Below are 22,158 nucleotides of genomic sequence, written 5' to 3'. Positions count from 1 at the left end.
AATAACATCTCCTTACCATCAGTGTCTTTAATAGCAAATGTCATTGATTATTTACCATAGGCCAGGTGCTGGCTACACATTCTCCAGGGATTATCTCATTTGATTGCCATAGCTGGGAAAGGTAAGGGATTCTTCTGCCCATTTCACAGGTGTGAAAACTGAGACCCAGAGAGGTGAAGGGACTTATCCTGGCTCACATAGATAGGAAGCAGAGTTGGGATCTGGACCCAGGTCCAAGAACCACAGGGTGACAACCCTACAGCCTTGACTGGGGTTCCCCTGCACTCTCACTGGGCCCACTCCTGGAGAAAAGGGAACAACCAGACCTGGGTAAAAGTTCCAGCTCTACCTTGAACAACTTGATGGACTGGAGTAAGTCACTTTCCCTCTCTGAGCCCAGGCTTCACAGTCCCTGCAGTATGAAGACATGAGATGAAGTTCATGTTGGATATTCAATAGTTGTGTGAGTACTCCATAAACCTGGCTCAGGTGCCACTTCCCCTGGGAAGCCTGGCTTGCTTGCTCCCCTGGGCCTGGTTGTCTAAAAGTCCTCTGTGTATCCTTAGCCCTGCGCCTAAGGGCATAGTTACTGCCCCAGGGCATACAGTAGGTGCTTACTCAACATCTGCTGGAATGAGCACGGTCAGATGGACCTGAGTTCAAATCCAGAGCCACTGCCTTGCTTCTCTAAGCCTCAGTGTACTTATCCATCATATAGGATCAACAGCCCGGGCCTGTGGGGATTTTGCAAGGATTGGCTGGGAAATGTCTAGTGCAGAGTAGGTGCTCAGCCCATGTGACTCCCCATCATCCTCAGCTCTGGGCTTTCCCTGCCTCCCTGTGGCTCCTGTCATCAGGGACACATTCACCAAGCACCTGCTGTCTGCTGGGGGATCACCTGCCCCCCAGCCAGCCCCGCCCCGGGGTGGCTGTCCCCTAGAAATGGCAGCCCGGGAATGTGGGTGGGGCCCCCTGGGGCAGCCAGCCCTTCCCTTGCTGCTGCTGGACAGAGGCCTCAGTGTGGAGCTGCTGGGTCCTTTCACGGGCCCAGACCCATGACTGGACGTCTGAGAATGCCGCCCATTATCCAGCTCACAGAGCACAAAGGGGCTACGTGGGGGCTCGGCAGGCCAGGCGCCCGGGATGGGTGCATGGGGGCTCCGGGTCCCCACCCCAGCCTGCTGCGTCCGCTCCACAGAGGGCAAGCATGTGCCCGGAGCTGGGAGAGGGCATCTCTCACACACAGGAATGAGAACCATTTCCTCCAGCGCCACGGGGAGAGAGACAAAGACAGAGAGCAATGACCAGGAGCTCGTCCTCACAGGCAAGGGCAGGCCACCCCTCCTGAGCCCTGAAACCTGACATAGAAAGCCACTACCACCCTCCCTGACCCACTCCTAGGGTGGCATCCAATAGAGGCAGAGGAGAGAACACTCCAGAACTCCAAAGCGGGGGTAAAACCCCCTAGTTTTCCATGGCGTCTGCAGTGGGGAAGTGTCAACAAAGCCACACCAGCAGCACCAATTGTCTGTAATTTAAACACATTAGTGTGACGGGTACTATATGTCCTGTCAGCAAGGCCACTCTAGGGTCACACTGGCCCCTCCCGGGCCACTCCAGATGGACATGGTAGTAATGACAGAAGATCCAGTGTGGAGGGGCAAGGCTGGCTAGAGAGGGGGCAGGAGTCACTCTGGGCCACCTATTTGCTGTGTGACATCAGGCAGGCCTCTAGACCTCTCTGAGCCTTGGCTTCCATGTTAATGAGTGCAGGTGGTGGTGGGAGACCAGGGGGAGGGTTAATTAAACAGTGATCTTGTGCATCTGAGCCCTTACTGGCACCAGCATGACACACATCAGTGGCAGCTGCTATGAGGATATCACCATCTCTATTATCTATCTGTAGAGATAATATCTATCTCTATTATCATAGCTGGGGGGGGTCTCCTGAGTGGGGCACAGATAATCAGTTTGAGGAGTCTGAGGGAGAGGATCCCGTGTTTCAGAGCTAGAAAGTCAGTGGATACCATACTTCTTGATATGCTGGGCACTTTGACATGCCTATGTTTTCCATCCTCACAGCAGTCATGTGAGGTGGATTGTATTCGCCTTTTCCTGATAAGCAAACTGAGGCTCAAAGACAGATGGCGCCACCATGGTCGGTCATACAGGCGGTCAGAGACTGAACTGAGCCTGGACCTCAGGTCTCCCAGCTCCAAGGTGGTGGGTAGAGGGACACAGTGGCCAAGAACGGGGTTTAAGGCCAAGAAGCTGTGTAGCTAGGGGTAAGTGGTGGCACCTTCCTGGCCCTCAGTGTCCCCATCTGTAAAATGGGGATGATAAAACCTACCTCTTGCTTTTGGGAGGAAATGAGATGGGTAAAGCCCCCTAGAAGCTGCAGTGATGGCTCCTGGCACTATCTGGGCCCATGCTGGGGGTGCTGTGGGCTCCCGGAGGATTCTGCTTCCAGCACCTTCCTGTCACCAAAGCAGTGCTCAGAGCCGTCAGCGAGTCAGGAGTATTTCCTGCAGGAAAGCGTTCTCTTAGGCCAGGCCCAAGGGACAGAAGGGCAGGAGGCGCCCCTCCCAGCATAGCCCTGGCCCCACTGTTGTTTTTTCCAATTGAAGGAGAAAAACATTTCCTCCTCCTCATGGCTCTGCTGAGGATGGACAGGGCAGGATGGGGAAGCCCCCACCCAGGCGGTGCTGAAAGCCCAGGCCTGCGGTCCTTGGGCCAGCCTGGTCAGCGACCACTAGGAGTCCAGGCAAAGACCCTACCTGGGCCGCCGTGTCCTCATCTAAAAAGGTACTGGATTTTATCGATGTTGCCCATATTTCAGTGTGTTGTACCATATGGATTACAGCCTATTCCATATTTGTCTTTAACACACATTTTAAAAACTGCAATAAATGCATGTATCAAGCAAGCTTTACATCATTATTATACTTGGAAAAAACGAGTATCACTTGCCAAACCCAGAAAATAAGGGGCCGTAGGTAAATTCTAGAAGGCTGATGTCAATGGCAATGAGCTTAAGACCTTTTCTCTATTAAAAAAGGACAATGACAAATGTTAGAGAGGCATTAAAGGCACATTAGCCCCAAACAGAGACCTTCTCCTTGATATGATCAGAAGTCTTGAACAAAAACCAAAAAGAGCCCAAATCATAGCGTGATTCAGGATTAGCTGGTGGTCAGTCTAGAAGTGATCAATCCAGGTTAGTTAACTTGAAGTTAGTTAATGCTGGGTGCCACCTAAACCACCCTCCTGGGTACCATGCATCTCCCCTTGGTTTCCTCTAAAATCCCTTCTGGGAGGAGACCCACTGCATCTTAGCAAGGACAGGGAAGATGGGGGTTCTTTTCCTTGTTCCTGCCTTCCTTCCCCCAGTGCTTATCAGCACCTCTTCTGCCCAGCCAGGGATACAGGGTGGCTGCCGGGTGACCCATGCTGACCTGAAGGAACTTCCAGCTAATGGGCCTGGAGGGGAGAATGTACACAATCTGGAGACAGATCTGGGTTTAAATCCTCACCTTGCTAATACCCTTAGTTTCTCCATCTCTGAAATGGGTTTGATGACCCCTGTCTTGGCAGCCGGATGTGAGGATGGCATGAGATCATGCAGGGCAGTGCTGGGTACAACGCTTAGCCCTTGGTGGGCTGTGGCTTCACAAGCTGCCATGGAGCCCAAGACAGGAAGAGGGGCCCCGTGGACCATTGCTCAATGCGAGGGGAGAAGCTGGCATCTGCCCAGTGCCTGCCATGTACCTCACACCAGGCTTTCTGGTAGTTATGTTGTTTATATCTTATAACCTCCCAGGGGCCTGTGTGCTATTATGATTGTTTTTGTTTTACAGACAAGGAAACTAAGGCTCAGAGAGGCCAAGTGCCTTGTCTTAGTCAACACAGCACTTTCACTTCAGCTTGAGAGGACACTTGGACCCAGCCTGTGCCCAACCTGGCCCTGCATGCCCCCAGCCTGGGGTAGCTCCTGAGCTCCCAGCGCTCAGTTTGGCAGGTAGCTTGTGTCCAACGTGCCAGGAATCATGTGCACTAGGCTGAGCTGTGACAACACAGAGCATTTTCCTCAAGGCTCAGTGGGGGGAGCTGCAGGATGTGGCAAGATGAGCCCGGAGACAGGAAGGAAGCTAGGAGGGGCGAGCGAGGGAGAGAGGGGTGGGAGATAGGGAGGGAGACCGACAGAGAGAGACAGAGACAGAGAGATACACACACAAAGACAGAGTGGAAAGAGAGGGGGGTGGGAAGAGACTAGGGGAGAGAGAGACAAAGAGAGTAACTGGGAGGAGCGAGAAGACTGACAAAAACAGAGATGGGGTAGGGAAGTCTAGAGAAAGATAAGAGCAGGAGGGAGGCAGACAGATGGACTGATGGGGAGGGCTCCAAGAAGGGGTGGGGGAGGTACACTGGGCACCCAGTCCACTCCCACAGGTGGCACAACATGAGCCCTCCCCATCCAGAGATGGAGGTTGGGATATCCTATCAAGCTGTCCCTTGAGTGGCCTTGAGCCCAGCGGGGACAGGGCACCAGAAACAGAGCCTCTGATTTCCTACAGCTGAACACTCCTGGCTAGTAAAGCAGTGGCTAGCGGGGACGACAGAGGGGGTTGGAGAAAGGCGGACGTGATGGGCAGAGGCTGGAGGCAGGAAGATGAAGATGCTGGGATGAGGAACAAGGGGGACAGCTGTAGGTCTGGGCTTTCCTGCCTACCCTCTGGGGCACAGAGGGCTCTCTGTCCTTCCTTCCTGGCCAGGTGGAAACAAATGAGCTGAGGCCAGAACACCCTCAGAGCAAGGGACTCCTGGTGCCATGTGGCCCCCTGATGGGAGCTCCCTGGTTCTGACAGGCCAGAGCTGGTGTGGGGCTGGGAGAGATTTGGGCGAGGCTCAGAGCCAACAGACTTCATCTTTCAAGCATTGTAGTTCTGCTCCCGGTGAGCTAGGCATCTTGGGCCAGTCCCTTCCCTTCTGGGGCCTCAGATTCCAAATCTGTAAGGTGGGATAATAATAGCACCAGCCTCAGAAGGCGTCTGTCAGGACTAAATGGGTCAATACATGTAAAGAACTTGGCATAGTGCCTGGCAGGGGACAAGCTCTGCTTGGGCACCGTGGGTGCTTCGCAAATGGGCTCTGTGACCTTGGGATCATTGCTGCCTGCCCCTGAACTCAGTGCCTACCTGTTCTAGGTGAAAGAAGAAAGACCCAAAGAAAGGAGAAGCAGGCCCAAGTGCCAGCTCACTCCGCTGATCTTGCACTAAACCTGGCAGGATTTTTGGTGATTCGAGTCCTGAGGGAAGGTGATGTGCCTGGACAGATGCGGTGGGTGGAGGGGCAGCAGCCCACAGGGATGGGTCTCCACAGAGGTGACAGTGGGCCTCCTGAGGCCACTCCCCTCTCCCCCCAGGGCCAAGGCCTTACTCTGGGTGTCACTCTTCCAGCCCAGCCCAGCCTGCCCCATGGCCTGGCACATGCCTGAAATAGTTCCTTTCTCCATGTTTTGCTGATTTGTATGTCTGACCCTTGAGCTTTTGTCTCTCTGTCCCTGCCGCTTGTAAGACCTCCTTTATGGGGCTGAGGTTTAGGGGGCAGACCGTGGAGTCTGAGGAGGTGGTGCCCTGTGCCCAACTGGCCCAGGGTTCTAAGGCCTGGACAAGTGTCCCGTGAAAGAGAGTATTAGGGGAGAGACTCTGAGCGTGAGATGCTGAAAGCGAGGGAAGGCTGTGCATCAGGAAGGCAGAGCGGGAAAGAATGGGGGCAGACAGAGATGGAGGAGAGGGGCCTCCGAGGGATGGGAGACATTGGGAGCCGTGGAGAGAGAGGGAGAGCCAGGGACAGAAAAACAGAAGGGAGAGGGGGAAATGGGTAGTGATAAGAGAACCGATAGGGCAAAAAGGGAGTCAGAGAGAGGGAAGCAGAGCCAGAGACCGAGGAAAAGAGGGAGACAACACACACGGGGTTGGGGGCCATGAGGGGAGAGACACAGACAGGGAGACACTAAGAGGGACAGAGACCAGGGAGAAAGAGGAAGAAAAAAGGAAACAAGCCGAGCCACACAGGCCAAGCGGCCAAGAGGGAGGAACGAGCGAGAGGAACGAGCGACGGAGGCGGAGGCAGCGCCGGGAAAGGGAGCCTAGGGGCCGCGGGCGCCGCGCGGGAGAGTCTTGGAGGGCGCGGGGCGGCCGGACCCACCGACAGCCTAGCTGAGGCCCGGAGGTGGGAGGGCGGGGCGGGGCGGGGTCCGCGGGCAGCCCCGGGAAGGGGCCCGGGGCGCTTGGAGAGGTGGGCCCGGGGCGGGAGGGGGCCCGGGAGGCGGGGCGCGGCCGGGCGGGGCGCGGCGGGGGCGGGGCGCGAGGGCGTGTCCGCAGCGGAGCCGCCCCCGCCCCGCCCCCGGGTTGCGCGGCGCGGCTGAGCCGGGCCGGGGCGCCGGGGGCCGGGGGCCGCTGGCGCGGGCAGGAAGCGCCTCGCGGCCCGGGCCCGCCCCCCGCCTCCTGCCGCCTCCGGGCTCCCGGCTCCCGGCCGCGCCGCGCCCCATGCACTCGCCGCGCCGCGCAGCCCGCGCACGCCCGGATGGCTCGTCGCGCCGCGGGCGGCGCACCCCTTAGCGCTCGGGCCGCCGCGGCCAGCCCCCTGCCGCCGCGCCCGCCATTCCGGGCCCCATCCCCGTGCCCGCTGCTGCCGCTGCTGCTGCTCCTGGGGGCGGCGCGGGCCGGCGCCCTGGAGATCCAACGCCGGTTCCCCTCGCCCACGCCCACCAACAACTTCGCCCTGGACGGCGCGGCGGGGACCGTGTACTTGGCGGCCGTCAACCGCCTCTACCAGCTGTCGGGCGCCAACCTGAGCCTGGAGGCCGAGGCGGCCGTGGGCCCGGTGGCCGACAGCCCTCTGTGTCACGCCCCGCAGCTGCCCCAGGCCTCGTGTGAGCACCCGCGGCGCCTCACCGACAATTACAACAAGATCCTGCAGCTGGACCCCGGCCAGGGCCTGGTGGTCGTGTGCGGGTCCATCTACCAGGGCTTCTGCCAGCTGCGGCGCCGGGGCAACATCTCGGCTGTGGCCGTGCGCTTCCCCCCCGCCGCACCGCCCGCGGAGCCCGTCACCGTGTTCCCCAGCATGCTCAACGTGGCGGCCAACCACCCGAACGCGTCCACCGTGGGGCTGGTGCTGCCGCCGGCCGCCGGCACAGGGGGCAGCCGCCTGCTCGTGGGCGCCACGTACACCGGCTACGGCAGCGCCTTCTTCCCGCGCAACCGCAGCCTGGAGGACCACCGCTTCGAGAACACGCCCGAAATCGCCATCCGCTCCCTGGATGCGCGCGGTGACCTGGCCAAGCTCTTCACCTTCGACCTCAACCCCTCCGACGACAACATTCTCAAGATCAAGCAGGGAGCCAAGGAGCAACACAAGCTGGGCTTCGTGCGCGCCTTCCTGCACCCGCCCGACCCGCCACCGGGCGCCCCGTCCTACGCGTACCTGGCGCTCAACAGCGAGGCGCGCGCGGGCGATAAGGAGAGCCAGGCGCGGAGCCTGCTGGCGCGCATCTGCCTGCCCCGCGGCGCCGGCGGCGACGCCAAGAAGCTCACCGAGTCCTACATCCAGCTGGGCTTGCAGTGCGCGGGCGGCGCGGGCCGCGGCGACCTCTACAGCCGCCTGGTGTCCGTCTTTCCCGCGCGCGAGCTGCTCTTTGCGGTCTTCGAGCGGCCGCAGGGGTCCCCCGCGTCCCGCTCGACTCCGGCCGCGCTGTGCGCCTTCCGCTTCGCCGACGTGCAAGCCGCGATCCGCGCCGCGCGCACCGCCTGCTTCGTGGAGCCCGCACCGGACGTGGTGGCCGTGCTCGACAGCGTGGTGCAGGGCACCGGGCCGGCCTGCGAGCGCAAGCGCAACATCCAGGTACGCCAAGGGAGCCGGACATCAGCTGGGGTGGGGGTGGGGGTGGGGGGGCAGGAGGGAGAGCGTGCGGGTAACTGGGCGCGTTGTCGCTGAGAGGGACACAGGTGTGAACGTGTGGGACCCAGATGTCCGTGTGGAGACCCAGGTATGTACTCTGGGCCACGGTGCATTTGTCGGGACCCAGGTGTACTCACGAGGATATAGGTGTCAGCCAGGGTGGGGGCACTGGTGCGAATATGGTACAGGTGTGTGCCTGCGGGCACTCGAGAGAGTACTGGGTTACAGGTGAGCATAACTAGGTGTGTAGGAGGGGTCGAGGTTGCAGGTGTTCACTGGAGAGAGCATGTGTTAGCCCAGGTGTGCAGTGGTGGTCCTAGGCATGTCCAGAGTGCAGAGCAAGTGAGTGCATGTCTGACCAGAGGTGTGTTCTGGGCTGGCTGTGTGAGCCTATCAGGGCTGCCCTTGGGAGTTGGCAGATGTGTGCTTGGGTGTGGCAGGTGTGCACACCGGTGTGCACCAGGGCCCTGCAGATATGGGTGGGGGTGTGCAGCAAAGAGGAGTGACGGGGTGTATGCACCAGACTCGTGTGTCCCTGAGCTGGTTATGCAGGAGTGTAGGGCAGGTGGATGTGTCCTGCAGGTCACTGGTGCAGCAGAGTGGGCCTGGGTGTGCACTGGGATGTATGTGGCAGGGAACACAGGTGTTTGGGAACTAGTAGGTACTGTGGGGAGGCCACTGGTTGGCAAATAGGTGTGTTCCTGATGCCAATTTTTATCCACTCATTCAACACATATATACTGAGCATGTAGCATGCACCAGACATGGGCACGACAAGCAAGACAACACTTGTGGAATGCCTACTGAGTGCATCAAATGGCATAACTGTCTTGGTTCTTATAACTACCCTCTTAGGTAGTCTCTATTCTCATCCGCATTTTACAGATGAAGAAAATGAGGAACAGAGAGGTTAAATAGCTTGCTCAAGATCACACAGCTGGGAACTAGCAGAGGCAGGGTTTCAATCTAGGCTGTCTACCCTCATCATCTGTGTCCTTAACACCACCCATTCTTTGCTGCCTTATGGACATGTTGCTCGGAGGTGTGTGTGTGTGTGTGTGTGTGTGTGTGTGTGTGTGTGTGTACGCGCGTGCAAGTGTGTTGGAGGGGTCTCAGGTGGCTGGGGTGGGGAGGTGCCAGGGCCAAGAGAGTAGAGGGAGGTGAACAGGACTGTGTGCAGTACTGAGGTGTGCAGGGGGCGAGAGAGTGCCAGGGGCTCAGGAGGGAGTAAGGAAGGGCCAGGTGTGGCAGCAAAGCTGGGGGGTGGGAACAAGGCCCGGGAGGCTGGGGCTGGGTTGAACAGAGATGAAGGGGCCAGGTGGGGGATCGCTGTGTGTGTTGACCTTGGGGGAGGTTTATGACACAGTGGGGGAGAAGGGAGCTCTGTGCAGTTCCCCTGGAGAAAGCCCACCAGCAAGGGGTCACTTGTTCAGGGGGCCCTGAGAGGTGGAACCCTGTGCCTTCTCCTTACTCTGTACCCTCACGTGAATCTGGGGAGTCCGTTTCAACCCCAAGCTTTGCCACTCCCCTAGGAAGCCTCAGTTTCTCCCTCAGCAAGATGCTGAACTCAGCCTTTTCCTGGTGAGCCCTCCTTGGGGCCAGGCCCCCCGTGGTCCGGTCCTGTCTCTCCTCCATGGTCTTCAGGCTGTGGGAAGAATCTCATGAGATTAATTATTCCCCCGTGGGCGTGCCCAACACTGGGGCTTTGAGAAAACGCAGATTCCTTCTCCTGCATTCGTGCTCCCATGGCCGTCCACCACCAGCTGGCTGACTGCCCTGAAAATAAAAGGTCACGGTGGGTGAGCAGGGCAGATCGCCACCCACGGGGGCTGGCCAGGTCAGGGTTGACTGCCCAGCACTGTGACTGGGACATCTACCATTCCCCTCCTCAGAGCCACATCCTCCAAAGGGGTGCGTTTGAGGGTACAAGCTTTGTTTGGGGGTCTCAGGGCCAGAGGAGGTGAGTGGGGAGTCAGTCCCTGCTCTACAGAGGGAAGACCCTACTGTGGTAGCCAGGGCTGAGGTCGGGCCAGCCCCTGGGCCTTCCTTAGCCTTTCCAGGGCCTGTGTGTCCATCCAGGCCCTTGGTGTGGGTTGATGCATGGGATTCCTCAGGCCGCCGCCACCGCAGTATCCCCCTCCCCCTCTGCAGGAATCGTCCTGGTTCCCACGGTCCCCAGCCTGGCCTGGTGCAGTGACTCACTCTGCTGAAGTGGGCTAGGGCTTCCTTCTCCTTAGAGGGGCAGGGCCTCTCCAGGGACGTAGCCCCAGGGACAAAGCGGCCTTCGGCCTTCTCCCCATGCCAAGGTGGGGTGGATTCCTGGTCCTCCTCGGCCACACTCCCTGTGTCCCCACCACACCTCTCTCCCTTTTCCCATGCCCTGTTGTGGGCTCAGATCAGTGCCACTGGGCAGTATCTCCCAGATGTGTCCAAGGCCCGAGGGTCTGGGCCTCTGGTGTAGCCATGGGTGGGGAGTGTGGAGGGGGATCCGTTATTCTTGCTCCAGGCTGTTGCCAGCTCCCCAGTTATAGGCTAAGAACTTGGACTTTGTTTCCTGGATTCAAATCATACTCTGTCACTTCCCAGCTGTGTGACCTGGGCAAGTGACTTAACCTCTTTGAGCCTCAGTTCCCTATGCTGTAAAGTGGGGACAATAAAAACAAAATCTCTAAGGACCGCTTAAAGAACTAAATGAATGAATGAACATAAGTGCTTGGTACCTGGCATGTAGTAAGCACCTGATAGCTCTCTGCTGTTCTTGTCGGTATTATCCCAGGGGCCTTATTAACACAGGTCTGGGCTTGGTCCTGGACAGCAGTGACCTCTTTTGGCTTGTTCTGTAGCAGTAAAGACCCCACAATTTCCCACCTCTAGCCCCAGATGGAGGCCTCGATAGACACTTCCTAAGTCCCTACTGTGTGCCCCAGCCAGTGCTATGTGCTGGAGACCAGAGGTGCCTCAGTTTCTGCTCTCGTGGCCCATGCAGGTGAGCAGAGGACAAATATGTGGCCATGCACTTAGATCCCAGGGGGCCAGGGGTGGGGGTAATAGGAAAAGCTGGACAGTGGGAGCCCTGACAGAGGACATCACAGCCTCTGGGAGAGGTGCTATCAATGCAGAGGTGGGGGGATGAGCAGGGGTCGGCTACATGAAGCTGGCAGAAGATGAAAGGGTCCAGGCAGAGGGAACAGCCTGTGCCTAAGCATGGAAGTAGGAAACAGCAAGGAAAGCTGGAGGAATGGAAGGTGGTCCCTGTGGTGGGGGGAGTGGGGAGGATGTGAGAGAAGGCTGGGAGAAGTGGGCGGGGCTTGCAGGTGTAGAGAGGCCACACTGTGGAGTTGGGACTGTATCCTGGGGAGGTGGGAGTTATGAAGGGTCTTAGCCAGAGGAGTACTGTGATCTGAGCACGTCATGCGGCACCTGGGTGGCTCAGTGGTTAAGTGGCTGACTTCAGGTTATGATCTCACCTGTTTGTGAGTTCAAGCCCTGTGTCAGGCTCTTTGCTGCCAGCTTGGAACCTGCTTCAGATTTTGTCTCCGTCTCTCTGCCCGTTCCCGACTCACACTCTGTCTCTCTCAAAAATAAATAAACATTTAAAAAATTTTTGAATGAGCATCTCACTTTCCCCCTCTGTAGAATGGGAGCGATAATAAAGCATTTACCTCATAGGACTGTTGTGGGGAATTAAATGAGCTAATACCTGTAAAATTCTTAGTAGAGTGCCCGGCACATGTTTGCAGTTACATTTGACCCTTGAACAACTCAGGGGTTAGGGGTGCCGACCCCCTGCACAGTCGAAAACCTGCACATAACTTTTGACTCCCCAGAACTTAACTACTAATAGCCTCCTGTTGACTGGGAATCTCACCAATAATATAAACAGTGACTAACATATATTTTATATGCCATGTGTATTATATACCATATTCTCACAATAAAGTACGCTAGAGAAAATAAAACATTAAGAAAATCAGAAGGAAGAGAAAATACATTTACAGTACCGTGCTATAAAAATTCCACATGTAAGTGGACCTGTGCAGTTCAAACCCACATTGTTTAAAGGTCAACTGTACTATGGGGCGCCTGGGTGACCCAGTAGGGGCGCCTGGGTGGCTCAGTCGGTTGAGCGGCCGACTTCGGCTCAGGTCATGATCTCACGGTCTGTGAGTTCAAGCCCCGCGTCGGGCTCTGTGCTGACAGCTCGGAGTCTGGAGCCTGTTTCAGATTCTGTGTCTCCCTCTCTCTGACCCTCCCCGTTCATGCTCTGTCTCTCTCTGTCTCAAAAATAAATAAACGTTAAAAAAAAAAAAAAATTTTAAAGGTCAACTGTACTATGGGGCGCCTGGGTGACCCAGTTGGTTAAGTGTCCGACTTCGGCTCAGGTCAGGATCTCACAGTTTGTGAGTTCGAGCCCCGTGTCAGGCTCTGTGCTGACAGCTCGGAGCCTGGAGCCTTCTTCAGATTCTGTGTCTCCCTCCCCCTCTCTTCTGCTCATGCTCTGTCTCTCTCTCAAAAATAAATAAACATAGAAAAAATAAAGGTTAACTGTACTATGATTGTTTTTAATGTAATTATTTTAGCGAGTCCCTAGGTGGCTGGTGAGGGGAAAGATGAGAGGCAGGGAGACTGGTTGGAGGGCTGGTGCTGTCTTCCAGGCTAGAGATTTGCTCGCTGACTTGCAAATATTTCTCGAGCACCTGCTGTGTGCCAGGCCTTGTGGTGGGCACTGGGTGCAGTGGTGAAGGCCTGTGTCAGGCCCTGCTCTCAGGGGCTGTGCACGGCCTGGTCTGAGGGCACAGAGGGAAGCGGTGGGTTCAAGACAGATTTGGGTGCCAGGGTGCAGCCCCAGCGGCGGACAGGGTAGAGAAGGAGGCTGCCCAGTCCGGCCCAGCATCGGGATAGAAGTGGGTGCTGTTGGAATAAGGCATGCAGTCGGGTGCCTGTGGGGGAGAGAATTAATTTGCTTCTGGAGTGTCGGGCAAGATCTAGGGCCCTGGAATCCCTTTCCTCCCAGACCCATCTGGCCTGACTTCTCCAGCACCGGCTGGTCTCAGTGGGGCAGGCATGGGGGACTGGACCCTGCACTTCTGCCTGTTCCCCAGGGACATCTCACCTCCAAGTGAGGTGGTTCGGGTGGGCCTCTGGAAGCCCAGCCTTTCACCCTTGTTTTGGGGGGTCTTTTGACCCCACGAGTCCAGAGCCTTGGCCAGAGTGATCCCAGACATTGTAGCTTCTCACCTGGTGAGATTTATCCTTTGCTCTCCACATTTAAGACCATGAAATCTTAGCCTCTGCTGCCCCCTTCCATCCAGGAGTGTGCCAGAGAACCAGAGAAGGGAGGAGCTGCCAAGGTGTGAGGTCAGAAGCAGGGAACCTTGTCAAATCCCCCCGCCCCGCCCCAGGCTTCAGAGGGCCCCAGCTTTGTCCCTGGTTCCGGCATTATCTGGGGCTGTTGCATGCATGATTTTGAGTGAGAAAATTGTCCTCCATTGCGTGTGGCTTGGATCCCTTTCCTCAGTTCATGTTTGAGGTGAGAGTGAGTTGGGGAGTTGCTGTGTGCTGTTGATGGGGAAAGTGAGGCACAGGGTTACCCAGCAAGGCAAGGGCAGGCTGAGTCTAACTCTCTTCCCTGAATCTTTCCTCTCAACCTTTGAGTGACCGTGGTATTTGTTTTTTTTTAAGCCAAAAGGAAAACCAACAGGGAAATGCCAATGCTGCATTTTCAAGGTGTCTTTTTATAGTAAAGGTGGAAAAAAAACCCTCAGGCTGTTTTAAACTGGCATGCTGTGGGTGGGTGCTCATCGTCAAGAAGGCGTTTTCTGAACCAATTTAGGGGCTGAAATGCTGGGTGGAGGTGGAGGGAGACAGAGCTTCCAAGATGGGCTTTACATTTGGAGTCGGGCTGGGGGCTGGGAGCGTTCCCTGTGGCCAATGGTACAAGCAGACACTTGGTGGTTCCTAGGGGGTTCCAGCAAGGTTGGTCAGGATGATCTTCTAGCCTAGAGAGACAGACAGGCCTTGGGCCAGGTGATGGTTAATATCCCAGTGCACCCTGGTAAGGTCACCAGTCCTGATTCCCAGGTATAAGATATCGAGTCCCATTGTTCTGCCCATAAACTGTGTGACCCAGGGAGAGTCATTTACTCTCTCTGGGCCTCGTGCTTCCTCATTGTAAATGGAACAGTGTCTCCCTCTGAGGATATGGGCAGGTTAAAATCTCACATGCACTGCCCAGGAAATGGTAGGAGGAGGTATTAGTAACAGGAGGGAAAAGCTATGTCTAAGAAAAGTGTGCTTGGCATGCAAAATGGCCAGCAGAGCAGGGAGTGCTCAGAGGAAGGGGTCAGCCTCTTGGAGGAGATGGGATCACACCAGGTCCTAAAGGTGACCTAGGTGGTCGAGACAGAGGGGTGAGGCGCGGGTGTGTCCAGGGCCGCCCCAGCCGAGTGAGCTCAGAGATAGGAAGACATGGAGAGAGTGGGCACGGTGTCACTGCTGGTGGCCGGGCAGATGCTGAACATCTGACGGACTTAAGGGGTGTGTGGAGGGAAGGTGCCCTGGTCAGCTCTCTGGGGCTGAAAAATAATCATCGCTGGGCTCCCAGTTCTGAGTGGGGTCACTGTGTTGGCCCTTCGTGAGCACCAGTGTGTTTGAACTCAGAGCCCCACCCCCACCCCCCACCCCTCCCGCCATGAGGCAGGAAGTGCTGTTACAGATGGGGAAACTGAGGGCCAGGGCCACACAGCTGGTTAGCGGGAGTGGGGATCTGCAGATTGGCTGTCTGGCCCCAGAGTCCATGCTGGGCGATGGCTGGTGAGCTCTCAGCTGGGAGTTTTTCGGTTACCCTTGCCCCGTGGAGACTTGGGCGTGGCCCTTTGTAGAAACCCCGTTGTGTGGTCGCACCTCCACACGGGCCCGGGTGGAAGCTGGGAGCTATTGCTGTGGTGACTCAGTTCCAGAGTGGGGTGAGGCTGGCCGGGGCATCTGTCGAGGCAGGGGCTGATCAGGCCTTTTGAGGAAGTGGGGAAGGCGGGGAAGCACTAGTTGCATTCATCGCTAAAAATGTGATCCTCTGGGCTCTGGAACGAGTGAGCCTCCTGCCCCTTTGAGTGTGCAAGTGAGGGATGTGGTCAGTTTGAATGACGACTTGGCAAATGTCTTTCAGCACTGAGCCCCGCCCTGGACCATGCCAGCCGGGTACTGGGGCTGGGAAGGCTGCCTCCCTCCAGGGCAGCACTTCACCATCCAGGGTTTGCTAGGAGAGTGGATGAAGGATCTGTGTTGGCCTTAACCACAGTTAGGACCTGCCACACCCAGGCAGGCCCGAAGTGGCACATGAGTGCTGGACCCTGGCGCCGACACCCCGAATTCAAATCCTGGCTCCGTACCTTCCTAGCTGTGGCCTCTGGCAAGCCGCTTACCTCCTCTGGTCCTCTTTTTCCTCACCTGTAGAATGGGTTCAACATAGGGAAGAACGGGGCAGCCTGGCGTTCAGCGGAGACTGTGTCAGTCGTCATCAGCTCCCTGCAAAAACTCTCTCCAAGAGTCAGATTTGCTGGCCCGTGGCTGCTGGTTTTCACAAAGGTTAAGAAAACTGGCCAGGTTCTGTGTTCTGTTTGTTGGAGGGAGGACAGACATGATGTGTATGGAAGAGGAGCATGAAAGCCTGAGGCCCTGGCGGTGAGGGGTCCCATCCCCTTTCCGGACTTCAGTTTCCCCATCTGAGTTGGTCTGGGGGGTGGCAAGGAGGCGCTCACCGACAGAACTGCTTCTGCCAGCATCATTATTATCGCGGTTAATGCTACTGTTTCTTGGGAACTTACTTTGTGTCAGACGTACTACAAAAGCTCTTTGTATATAGTCTATCTTTTTTAAATCTCCCCAGAAATGGGATGAGATGAGTGTTATACCTCATCTACAGAAAGGGGAAACAGAGGCCCAGAGAGGTTAGGTGACATGCCAGAGGTCACACAGTGGGTAAAAGGTGGGGCGGGTATCTGGCTGCAAGCCTGTGCTCGTCACCTTTACTCCCTGGTTCCTCCCAAAACATTGACTAAAGGGATGTGATCCAAAGGGGCCCTCAAGGCCACAGTGGGAAGAGGTGAATGGGTCTATTTTTTTTTAATGTGTATGTGTGTGTGTGTGTATGTGTGTGAGAAAGAGACAGAATGTGAGCAGGGAAGGGGCAGAGGGAGAGACAGAGAGAGAGAATCTGAAGCAGGCTCCAGGCTCTGAACTGTTAGCACAGAGTCCCACATGGGGCTTGAACCCACAGACCCATGAGATCATGACCTGAGCCTAAGTCGGATCTTAACTGACTGAGCCACCCAGGTGCCCCTGAATGGGTCTGTTTTAAAGGTGAAGAAACAGACACCCAGGGAAGCTGTAGCCTGGCTGGGGCTGCTGTGAGGAGTCCTGAGAGCTTCCCAGTGAGCCCCAGTGCCCAGCATGGTCCCAGGTGAGGGGCTTCTATTCCCCAGGACTGCAGCTGCCTCCGCCTTCACCCACCAGAGCCCAGCACCTCCTGAGCGGCGTCTTCTGTCTGTCCTTGCTCCTGGTGGAGGGTTGTCTAGAGTGTGGCAGTATAGGAGGGGACTCAGCTTTGTTACATGACAGCCCCCCAAAAGGGATGAATCAGACTCTGCCCCTACCCTCCAGGAGCTCCCAGACAGTCAGAGAGGAGATCATGACAGAAGATATGCTGCAACCAAGGTTGCACACTGACCAGCCTCTTCTGAGGGAGTCAAGGAAGGCTTCCTGGAGGAGGGGGATGGTGGAGCAGGAATATGGCACATGGGCCTGGGGAAGGCAGGCAGAGGCAGAGGCCCAGAGATGTGGTAGAATATGGCTCGGGTAGCAGGCAGAGATGAAGTTTAGAGTGTGTGGGGTCTGGGGTGCAGGCCAAGGATTTGGATGCTGTCCTGTGGGCTGTGGGGAGCCATCAAGGCTTTGGGAGAAGAGTGAGACATAGTTGATCTGGTTCTAGAAGGGACTCCATAGCTGCTGGCCCCTTATCAGCCCTGCTAGGTGCTGGCAGGAGCAGGAGGCTCTCTCCCAGAGCCCCCACTGTGGCTGGACCAGGTGACTCCCATGGGCCTCTCCAGCTCTGACAACGGTGTGGGGATTGCCATGGAAACCAGCCGGTGCCGTGTGGGGACAGGCCTAGAAAGTCTCCTGGCACCAGCCACGTGCATTTGGATCCTGGCTACCCCCGGAGTGTGGCTGTTCTCTTTTTTTCAAAGTCCGTGTTTGGGCCAGGGCCGAACCCAACAGGCTGCCTGGATGGGCCCCTGCACGGCCCACTTTCCCGCTGACGCTCGATGCCACTGAGATCTGCTGGGCCAGCGGGGCTGGCCCCTCCCAGTCCACCATCCTTTACCCTGAAACACGATAAATCACACGCTAGAGGAGGGAGGAAGCTCGAAGCTCCATTATGAGGCCCAGCGAGGCCCCAGCGGGGCGTTAATCATGTAGTGCTTTCTGCTCTGATCGGTAAATAATGGGGGGGCAGTGGGCAGAGGCCTTGAATTGGAGGCCAGGCCCGGGAAAGGAGCTGCATGGCCTTCTGGAGGTCACCTCTGCTCCCATGCCCCACCCGGGGCCCGTCCAACATCTGTGTCTCCAGAGGTAGCCATCTCCTTAATTGGCCTCGGTTTCCCTAGCTTGCCACCAAGGGCCTCTACAGCTCCAGGCAGCCAGGCTCCCAGCAGCCGTTGACAATGCCCAGCAGAGTGTTGGGTGGAGAGGCCGGGGTTAAGGGTGAGGACTCTGTAGCCAGCCTGCCTAGGTTTGAGGCTCACATCTGGCCCTTCTGGCTGTGTGACCCTGGACAAGTCACTGCTCTGTGCCTCAGTGTCCTTTGCTATAAAGTAGCACTGACTTATTAGGGTTAAATGAGGCTGCACAGGCAGGGGCACAAAGTAAACCGTAGCTGCTTATTATGGTCGTGTTGTTTATACTACTGTATCTTGATTATCTTAAAGCTGTCCCTTCCTGACTTGGGGGTGGTCGCTGAACTGGGATGTGGGCAGCTGGAGACAGGGACCAGTGTGTCCCCTCTATGTCCCCAGAACATGGGACCCAGACCAGAGATGTTTGCTGAGGGCCTCAAGCCAGCCCTGTCCCCTCAGCCATGTCCACAATCAGTCCCCTCCTCTGGGATGGAGGCCAACACCCAGGGGACAGGGAGCAGGGTGTGAGTTGCACTCTCCAGGGCCCCTTAGCCCCAGAAGGAAGGAGGCCAAATGTGCCCAAGAGAGGCAGCTGCGGCTCTCAGCTTCTCCTGGCCGGCATCCCCTCCAGGGGAAGAGGCTGGGACAGAAACTGTTCCAGGGAAAGGAGGGGCTGGAGCCGCAGCACTCTGCCCGCCTTCCTCCCCCCTTCCCCCCCCCATTAGAGCTGGCGAGAGGGAGTGACTTCCCTGCCCAGGGAAGAGGAGAAGAGTTGCTGGCTGCCCATCCCACACTGTGTTCCTCTGGGACCCCCCGGGGGTGGGGGCGGTGCGAGGGGAAGGGGGCAGGGCTGGAAATGGGGCCAGGCTGGGCCAGAATGAGAAACAGCTTCAAGAAGGGGGAGCCGGGTGTCTGGGGGGCCACGTCCAGCTAACAAAACAATGGCTGCTTGAGTCAGCGGCTGTGGTAGTAGTTCCCAGGCAGGCCTGAGCGGAGCAGGCCTCGGCCGAGCTCCCAGCACCCATCCTCGCTGTGGGTGAGGGTAGATGCTTGACTTTGGGAAGTGGTGGAACTGTCTGTCCTGCCAGGCTCCCGTGTGACCTGCACCGCTAATTGGGAACGTTTACTGAGTATCCGCGGTTGTCAGTTTCAAGGGCTGCTGTGAGCTGAGCTCTTTCCAGCAGCTCTCTATGGAGGGTGCTGTTATTGTCGCCACTTTACAGATGCGGAGACTGAGGCTCAGACGGGATGTGGCATCCCAGAGCGAGTAATGAGCCACAAGAGTTAGTACGTCAGGAGCCTCAGTTTCTCTGTCTGTAAAATGGGAACACAACAAGAGTGTGCCTGTGAGGTAGCTCTGCTTGGGGCCTACCCACAGCAGATCTTCAATCCAGCCAGGCCCCTGATCTCAGCCTGGGGGCTGTCCCTCCAGGCTGTGTCCAGCTTGGTGGCAGAGTCTAGGGTGCCAGTTGTGGCTAGACAGACATATCGTGCTAAGGATGGCCTGGCTGGCAGGTTGACACGACCCTTCCAGATGGTCTCAGCTTGCCTTGATGAATTCAGTGCCCTGGGGCCGGGTGACCCACCTCCTCCAGAGAAGGGTCAGGGGTACAGAGGTGCTCCTCTCTGAAACTCTGGAAGGGTCTACCCTAGCTGCTGTGTCCATTGCTACTTCTTAGGTTTTTCCTGCCTGATTCAGGCAGCCTGGCGTCAGGTAGGGAATTATCACATTGTTGTCCTGAGGAAGCCTCTGCCCCTCTCTATGCCTCGGTTTCACCTCTGGCTCGGAGCCAGGCCTCTTGACTGTTTTCTGTGGCTCAGTTGGACATTCTGTCCCCGCCCACCCCTCCAGGAAATAAGCATCTTGATCACCCACTGGGAGGTGCTGGTATTTCCTTCCCAGGCAGGAGGCGTCTTCCTCCTTGGTGTGGGGTCATTGCCGGATGCCCGTTAGAGCCAGGTCCATCCTGTTTCCTCCCTGGGCTGACACACAGTAGGCCCATGGCTCTTTCAATGACTCAGTTTATCGTCAGTGGAGGCGTCGGCTTAGTGGAATCTGGAGCCATAGCCAATAGCTGTGGTTTCCAAGAAACTGCAGGGGCTAAAGTTAGAAGGGGGAGTTTGGGTTTGGGGTCACAAGCGTGGCTTCAAATCCCAACCTGGGTACCATGGGTGAACCTTGACAATGCTTCCCCCTTTATCCTCAGGGCTTCTGAAGAAGGGTGGGGGTAGGGGCTATTCAACAGGGCTTTGTGTGAAACAACAATCCTGCAGAGTTTAGTGGCTTTTGTGGCCCCCTGCAGGCTGCCTGTCAGACCCCCATCACCACCCTACCTGATCCTTGCTTGCTCCGTCTCCTCTAGTCCTTGTCTCTGCAGCAGTCTCCTGACGGAGAATTCATCCTCTTTGGCTATCCGAGCTGAAGGAAGAGTTGGCAGGGAACAGCACTGAGAGGAGCCCCAGGGTGGGAGGGGGGCAGGCCAGGTGGAGCAGGGTCTTGAGAGCCCAGGAGCAAAGTTTGGGTTTATACTGAGGGCACTAGGGATCCATGGAAGGCTGTTGAGCTTCAGAGGTGACACAAATTGGTTTGTGATTGGTTTTTTCTTTTTAAAATTTTTTAATGTTTATTTATTTTTGAGAGAGAGAGAGAGAGAGAGAATGAGAGCGGGAGAGGGACACACACACACACACACACACACACACACACAGAATCTGAAGCAGGCTCCAGGCTCCGAGCTGTCAGCACAGAGCCCAGCGTGGGACTCAAACCCATGAACCTTGAGATCATGACCTGAGCTGAAATTGGACACTTAACCAACTGAACCACCCAGGTGCCCCTGCTTGTTTGTTTTTTTAAATAACCTTTTTATTTTGGAATAACTTTAGATGTATAGGAAAGGTACAAAGACAGATAATTCCTGCATACCCTCCTTCCCGTTTTCCCCATTGCTGAGGTTCTATATTCCCATGGTACATTTGTCAAAACTAAGAAACCAACTTAGTACTTTACTCTCAACTAAACTCCAGACTTTACTCCACGAATATTCTTTTTTTCTTTTCCAGGGTCCCACATTGCATTTAGTGCTTTGCAGTTTTACAAGCTCCCTTTGGCCACCGTGGAGGGTGAATAGAAGGGGGTTTGGTCCAGCCCCAGCCCAGGTATATTTTTTAATACCCGAAAGCCATTGCGCCCTTCCAGGTCCTCACAGTTAAACTTCACTTTCCTGGGATCTCGATTCAATAACCATCAAAAACTTGAGGCGGAAAAGTGTCCTCAATTCCCAAGCACAAAGCCCCAACAGCCGGTGTAGTCTATCGCCAGGACGGAACCACTGGGCCTTGCAGCCTGCCACGCCGGCCCCCCATTGCCGCCTCATCCTCCTCGGAGCCACCTGCGGTGGGGCTGAGGTTTGGTGGGGTCCGTGGGCAGGATGCAGAGGCCTGAGAAACTGGGCTCTTGAAGCTCGTGCTCCCACTGGCTTCCTGGGAAGAGAAAGTCAACACAATTACAGTTGGTAGTGAAATCAATATGTCAGAGTTTTAATGGGAGAGTGGGCAAAGCAGAGCTTTGGCCCCAGGAGGCAGCTAGCTGAAGAGGGAGGGTGTGTCCTGCTCTCAGGAAAAAGCTGAGACCAGCAGTCAGCTATTGCTCATCCCATTTCAGAGAGGGAGAAACTGAGGCTTTTAGAGGAACTAAAAGTACCAGCCAGGTGCCGCCTGGGTCTGAACACCCGATTCCCGTGTTGCCACACACACACTAGGCATACGGTTGGCCCATATGTCAGTCTCGTTCTCCAGCACCCAGCATGGCAGTGTTGCTCTCAATCTCTGGAAAAGCAGCAGCTGAATACAGTCAATCACACTTTAGTCAAAATTAGTCTCCTTTCTTTAGGAAACACTCACCCTGGAGTGTAGTCTCCACCCTGGAGAAACTCATGTTTATGCTATCATGATAAATGAAAGTGGTGACCAGAACAGTGCTATCACAGAAGAGGGGATATGTGTGTGTGTGTGTGTGTGTGTGTGTGTGTGTGTGTGTGTGTGTGTGTGTGTTTTGAGGCACATCTTGAAAGCTGGTGAAAAACTTGCTGCCTGGGCATGTCTGACAAAGGGAATAACATGAGCCAAGACAAGGGGGACTGATGGGCCAGGGGAAGTATGAGGGCTCAGAGGTGTGGGAAGGGCATTGGCTGCTGAGGGAATAACATTATGAAGGATCAGGAGCCCTGGTGGGAAGGTGTGGCCACATTTGAGGAATTGCAGAGGTTGGTGTGGTCAGAGCAGAGGGTGGGACAGAGGAAAAGAGCAAGACTTGAAGCTTAAGCGGTTGGAACCAGATCCAAAGGCCTTGAATGCCAGGCTTGCTCCTAAGGACAGCCAGGAGCTGGAGAAGGGTTTTATTCCGGAGAGGAATTAACCAGTTTTGTGCCTGGAATGGTGGCTCCACTGGATTGGAGGGGACTGCTGTGATCGGCCGGCCCTCCCCTGCTCTCAGGGGCATTTGTGTTTTGAAAGACCTACGCAA

The 22,158-nt window shown here is 56.3% G+C and overlaps 1 protein-coding gene across 2 annotated transcripts in view; it reads left to right on the top strand.

The window, feature by feature from the left end:
* The first annotated feature begins 6,423 nt into the window (after positions 1-6,423).
* PLXND1 (plexin D1) overlaps positions 6,424-22,158 on the top strand; it is a 60,032-nt gene continuing 44,297 nt past the window's right edge. Inside the window, exon 1 of one of the 2 annotated variants that reach the window (XM_060631835.3) lies at positions 6,424-7,905. In XM_060631835.3, coding sequence (XP_060487818.2) covers positions 6,586-7,905 — 1,320 coding nt within the window. In that variant the 5' untranslated portion in view covers positions 6,424-6,585. The remainder of the gene's footprint in view (positions 7,906-22,158) is intronic. The other variant, XM_060631834.3, reaches the window with a different exon arrangement.

This window comes from Panthera onca, chromosome A2 (assembly GCF_046562875.1).
Source record: "Panthera onca isolate mPanOnc1 chromosome A2, mPanOnc1 haplotype 2, whole genome shotgun sequence".
Classification (NCBI taxonomy): Eukaryota; Metazoa; Chordata; class Mammalia; order Carnivora; family Felidae; genus Panthera; species Panthera onca.
This window is presented reverse-complemented; position numbering and strand designations above follow the sequence as displayed.